Source organism: Pygoscelis adeliae, unplaced genomic scaffold, assembly GCF_000699105.1.
Source record: "Pygoscelis adeliae isolate BGI_AS28 unplaced genomic scaffold, ASM69910v1 Scaffold66, whole genome shotgun sequence".
Taxonomy (NCBI): domain Eukaryota; kingdom Metazoa; phylum Chordata; class Aves; order Sphenisciformes; family Spheniscidae; genus Pygoscelis; species Pygoscelis adeliae.
This window is the reverse complement of record NW_008825167.1, coordinates 6,854,137-6,860,674: the sequence shown is the minus strand read 5'-3', so window position 1 is coordinate 6,860,674 and position 6,538 is coordinate 6,854,137. Positions and strand designations below refer to the sequence as shown.

The window sequence follows — 6,538 nt, the reverse complement described above, 5'->3', positions numbered from 1 at the left end:
TGTAGTTTAGTTCTTCAGCTATGCGAGCTCAACCACCTGTAGGATTGTACCTCTCAACTGCAACAGAGAAATGAAGAGGAAGGCAAGAAGCTCTTAAGAAGGCTTTCCTATGAAGAAATTGTAATGGGCAACTCTATTTCGAGGATCCTCAGGTAAAGGTGTAGAGAGAAGTGTCCTAGCATGGTCTCAGGTCCTTCTGCCATTGCCTGACCCAACTTGGACATTTTCTGCCCCCATGTCCACCATGAGGCTGATCTTGTCCTACTATTCCTACCTCATCATAATAGTAATTACAATACCCAGTTCTTATATAGTGATTTTCCTTTGCAGATCTCAGAAGTTCTTTATAAAGGACTTCAGTGCTGTTAGAAGCAATCAGAACATGAAACATAACCAAACAGGTTCTTGAATGCTAGAAAGAAAACACTAGTTATTTTCCTTTTTTTAACAAGGCAATTATGAAATTATAAAGCTGTTTACTTCAAATTTTTATTTCAACAGTGTATTTTCTCTAGCATGCAAACCCTTAAATTTTACAACAAATATTAAAGAATAACATGTATGAATAATGACTTGAGCTAGCAATGCATAGCTAAGTTCTTAGAAGAAAAATCACACAAGTTACAAAATTGGTTTTTTTTTCTATGGTTCTGTAATTATACAACCATAAAGAACTTTTGCATGTATTCTTAATATTACAGAATGAGATCTTATGATTTTCTGTTCAAGCAGATGAACATGTGTTAGTGAGGTAGCATTATTATTCTGCCTAAATGAAAATATTTGAACATGCATCAATCATAGGGAAACACTGTGACTTTTATTTGAATGGATTCCATCATGCAGTCCTTTAAGAGAAAGGTCTACTCACACAAGTTGATCTTATTCAACTGAATAGTCCATTTAATTTCATGAAGACTACTCGTTTGAGTAAGGTTTAGCTCCATGATTAAGAAAATCCCATTCAGCCTGTGATGTGCAGAAGAATTTATTTTTTAATTAAAGTAAATCTATCCTAAGTAAATATATATGAATAATTTTTCTGCATCTCAGCTGAACTCAGAGGCAATAGTCATCAGGCAAAATCTACAGGTCAGCATCCTGAAGGAGAATCCCAAATTTCTGACAACTTCTGTTGCTAAGGCTGCAGATCTGCCTTCTGCTGTTTTTGTCTCTGTTGCTGGGGGGACGAAATGCTGCTTCTAAATCCTCTGCTGCAGGTGCATTAATATAATCTAGCATCACTTTGGAGACAAAGAACCTCTTCTAATGCAAGAGACGAAAACCTAGGCGCCATGGTGATGAGGATTTGATAAGATACTTCAGCAAACAAAGTTACATCTACAGGAAAAAAAGCAGCAGGTGCAGACCATTGCATAATGCAGCACTTCCGTATTAGAAGAGAGTTATTCTAGACAAGGAAGGAGAAATTATCTGAAATAGAACATCAGGGCACTGATACTTAAGCCATATAAAGCTAGGTGAATGGAATCAACAAGAGATAACTGGCATGAAGTGGGGAAATTGTGTTGCTAGCTGAATGAGCTCAAGATGCATCCAATCCAGTGGCTTGTGTCTAAGATGTTTACCAAAGAAGGGGCTGGGAGAGCATTGTAGACAGAGCGATTTGTCTGCCTACCAGATTATGATAATTCTTCCAGCCACTTCTCTGTTCTTTCTAACAGTTAGTGAAATATATCATTTTTGTCTCCGAATGGAATAAATAAATAACGATTCCATAGTAAGCGCACCAAAACGAGGTGAATAGAGTGTTTCTAAAAAGTCATGCAGACAACCTAACCTACTCTCTCCCTACCTATTACAAGGCAACTATACTCATTAAAGAGACACTGGCATCCACATGAACATTCAAAGTAATCAGTATAAGGATAAACCTCAGCCTTTTGAGTATTAATTACTAAAATTTGCCTATCATCTCTTGAATTCCACATGTTATTCAAACGCTGTGTTTGGACTGTGCTTTGAAACATCTGGATGATCAAAGTTTACATATGCTGTGTCACCAGTAATTTAATTTTTAGCCTATTTACCTAAGAAAAGAGGGCTTACGAGAAAGCATTGCCCCTCAGTTTATCCCTCTCCCCCTCTTTACAGCATAGCTTTTAAGATAATCAGCACTTTCAACCATTTTGAAAGAGAAGCAGACGGAATTTATATTTCTACAAATTTCATGAAAATTAGCACCAAGTAGTGGAGCAAAACCCAAATTTGCAACTCCAGAGAGGAAAAGGCAGGCAGAACTTTGTTGTCATGCTTTCTGTTTGGCAGCAATGGTTTGGTCAATTGCACGTATGTTGTAACGGGGTAATTGATACATACATAGCTCCAAATGAGCAATTGTTTTTTGGAAAGGAGAAAAAATGATGGAAGGACAATAGGCTTGGTAATCAAAGTGGTAATGGGTTGTTCACGTAAAAAAGAACACTAATTAGCAGGAACTGCAAGTTTCAATAGATTCATTGCGTATGGAAAAAACTTCTCCTGCCTAAAGCCAAAGAAAGAATGTGAACAGAGCCAAAAGTGAGTATGCAAGTTAGAGGGACAACTGTAAATCACATGAACTGCAAATCTTGTGATTATTCTGCCTTCTCAGATTATATAAAATACATCTTAACTTGATCTTTGACTGAATATGAGATAGTCGCTGCGGAAGTACAGAAATTGAAGATTTTTGTGATAACAAAATAGTAATTTAATTTCTGAATTTAAACAGAAAATAACACTAATTTCTCAATTTAAATTATCCTGAAAGTTGAGAAAAGTAATCTGATTAATCAAACACAATTAAGAGATCATTATTTTTTTTTAAATGTTTTGTACTTTCATTACCTTTTGCATTTTTGCAGTGTCCAGAGATTTCACAATTCTGCTGAAGTGCTGCAGACCGAGCTCTTCTAGTTGAAAAGTAGCCAGATAACAAATAACTATCAAAAGATACATACATTTAAAATGCAGCAGGAAAGTCTAATAAGCCTATATCCTATACTCAGCATACTCTGGGATTTAGACTGTTACTTTAATTTTAAATAGCCTTCAATATTGTTTATCTAACTGGGCAATATAATGCTTGACAATGACAAATTGTAATACGGAGTTATAATATGTTAACCCTGTGTTCATTATTAGCATTGTGACTTTATGCTATGGTTCATATAAATTAGTTATCTCTTTCGTGAGTCAGATCCAAGCTAGTGCAAATCTACACAATTTTATGGAAATTCTAACAGTTGAGGATCTGGCCACTTACACAAAAAATGTAAAACAACTGTAGCTCTCTGAAGTAATTCACAGAGGTCCTTTTGATACCTGCAAATATCTGTTTGCAAAACTGAGAGATCTACCACAGCAGCATTTGGAATCCTCTAAGGCCAAAGGTAAGATCTTGCCACGATTTCACAGTCATTTCGTTATGCCAACATCACCACTAAAATAAGCAGCTCTGTCAACCCCTAATTGCTTGTTCCCATCCCCTCCTTTTACTTCTGGTGTTTCTTCTCTTGGGCAGGTGCAGTCACCCACACAGCCAAGTTAAAACAGATTGTGAATTTTAACCTGAAGCACTTTCTTGATCAGTTCACTAGATGGCTGCTAAACACAAGTTCTAACTCAAGAGAAGATATGACATAGGGGCGAGATTGAGTGGCCAGTGGTGAGAAAAAGGGCGGCCTTATACAACAAATATCTGCATATCTGATTCTTGCACCCCCTCTGGCAAGTATGCAGTTCGATACAGGAAGAGGCACTGTCAGTGCTGTGAGATTTTTGCAGACCTGTAAAGTTCACGAGCTCCTGTATCAGCTTTCATTTGACCGTATTCACTTTGATCAATCAGGCTTCACTTGCACTGCAGTATTTTAGCTGCCACCAAACAGTAATGATAAAATCAGTAAATTCTGACCAATGTGCTGCAGCCAACTCAGTGTATCGTTAGGCTTCAGTCTTGTGCTTTAGCATAACGACATATTTAAGCAGTCTTAGTAGAATATACATTTATCTCCTACAAGCTTTATTAAATTCAAATCTGCTCACACATAGCAACAGCCTTTATAAGCAGCTCTGATCATTTAAGTGTCAATGCAGCTTGGCAAAGGGAATCACAAGCAGCTTAAAAAAATGTAAGCCAATGACCTCAGACTCCCAACTTGTTGATAAAGGAGAATTTTCCGGGGCCTACCCTCCGCCTATGATTAATGGAGGCTTTTGAGTGGACCAGTCCTGACAATCCAATTATAGCAACACTCAGCTTAAAGGTATAATTTATGTGCCCCAGACACTGAAAAACATGGCTTTGGAGAAATGGAGACAATGAAGCATTACATTTAGAATAAACTCAATATACTATTAATTTCATCCTTGATAGTTTAGGTTCCCTTTTGTTTGTTATTTGATTTAGATTTCTATACCTTTCCAGAGTGTGACAGAAGCAACCAGAATTGCCATAAAAATGTAATAGCTTTTAAAACTTAAAATGTAGATATACTTATATTAGATATGTTTTTTGTATTTTTCAACCACTTTGAATTAAATTGACTGGACTTTTCAAAGTACCCACAAAGCTTCAGAACATATCTGACTTACAGAACCAATGCCAGTGCAATTTGTGATTCCAACTTATTTAGGGACTTAATAAATCAACCTCAGTATATGTGTATTAAATGCATAGCATAAAAATATTTTTTAAATTACTTTTTAATGTACTTCTCAATGCCTGAAATAACTTTGGGAGTAGTAACTACTCTGATTAACTAGCTCACACTATCAGATATAGTTGTATTGTAACTGATTCTAACCAAGTAACTAATAAAAGGAAAATAAATGACCTCACTCATGGAGACAGATGGAAGTCTGTTTATGTCATTGTGGTGGTCAGTAACGAAGAAACCCATGCATGGGTAGAAACAACCATATCTTCATACTGTGAGACATGCTGTGTTCCTCAGCATATAGAGCTTTGTTATACAATTTCATATCTGAATGGCAAAGGTGCTAGGTTGCATAGAAGAGAATAAAGGGAAATCGCTGAAGAACATTTTTTAAAGTGACGGTTAAACTTCCAAGATACTTCTTCCAGTCACCAATGTTGTTTTCCATCTGCATGTTACTTAATCTGCAGGCATATTCTGCAGAATATTCTTAAGTTAAAATTTCAGTTAACACCTGTGAGAGTCCAGACTAAATAACAATTTCAGGATTTAGGCTTTACATCGTAAGGCCATTGGAAAAGGTCCTGTATTTCATACTGCACTGGGCACAATGACAATGCTTCAAATGTAATGTGATAATAACATGTTAGTAAAATAATATTTTTTTTAAATTTTATGGTAAACATATTTAGTGTTTTAAAGAAAACTTACCTATATAGAGATTACGCTCAGAAATCAGGCAGTATCTCCCATCCCTAACAAAAAAGGCATCGACTACTACATCCAATAAGGGTTTATATTCTATGCATCCAGCTAGTGTATCCAACACAAATTTTTCTTCTGTCACATTAGAAGTCTATAGAGATACAAAATTAATAATGATTAATGTATTCTGGAAAGAAAATATTAGTTGTGTACAAAAAGAAGTACAATCATTTTGAAGTAATTGGAAAACATGAATAATGAACAGCAGTGCCTTTGGTAGGGCTGACGCGCCTCTAATACTATCAAACATGGGCAGTCCTAACAAATTAGTGGCCCTTGTTAAGTAAAATGAAACCTTCCCCAATGTTAAACTTTCAGTTTATCTGCTGACATATGCATTTGGTGAAAAGGCCTTGATATGAGAATGTCAACAGTTCATGCAAAGAAAATGTGAAGTCTCTGAGCTATGAGCAATGATTAACTTAGTCAACAGTATGAGAAAGTTTCAGTAAGAGTTTGCTTTTCCCGTAGGAAACCTGTTCTTTGTAGGTGAAGTCGTGCTCCTTGGGGAGACTAAATCGAGGGGAGAAGCTGGACAGGGATTATGGAGAAGACTCTTAACTGCTACTGTAACCTAATATTGGAGAAGATTACTATTTTAAACTAAACCTGTGAGTGCCAGGATTCTTGTTAATGCAGACTGTATGTTTCTTATCCAGCTGTGCTCTCGGTCACTCGCAATGTTCATGCAATACCATAAGAGAACAGAAAAAGGAGGGTCAGATGCCCACTGCACGCCATTTGGATCCTACCTCATAATTCCTTTAAAAAGTCTGAATGCTCCTGAACTTTACAGAGAGTTTCACTCATAATAAATTACCTATGGAATATCTGTTATTACCTGAGAGAAACTTCTAGTGTGAACCACCTTTAAAACATTGTGTCCTGGTTTCGGCAGGGATAGAGTTAATTTCCTTCCTCGTAGCTGGTACAGTGCTGTGTTTGGGATTTAGGATGGGAACAAAATTGATAAGGCACCGATGTTTTAGTTGTTGCTAGGTAATGCTTACACTAGTCAAGGACTTTTCAGCTTCCCATGCTCTACCGACTGAGAAGGCTGGAGGTGCACAAGAAGCTGGGAGGGGGCACAGCCAAACTGGCCAAAGGGA

General features: G+C 36.8%; 1 protein-coding gene across 1 annotated transcript in view; it reads right to left on the bottom strand.

Annotated features, from left to right (window-relative positions):
• CFAP99 (cilia and flagella associated protein 99) overlaps nucleotides 1-6,538 on the bottom strand; it is a 71,080-nt gene that overhangs the window by 52,900 nt on the left and 11,642 nt on the right. The window contains exons 2-3 of the mRNA XM_009328881.1: nucleotides 5,376-5,520; nucleotides 2,851-2,945 (exon numbers count right to left, since the gene is read on the bottom strand). Coding sequence (XP_009327156.1) covers nucleotides 2,851-2,945; nucleotides 5,376-5,520 — 240 coding nt within the window. The remainder of the gene's footprint in view (nucleotides 1-2,850; nucleotides 2,946-5,375; nucleotides 5,521-6,538) is intronic.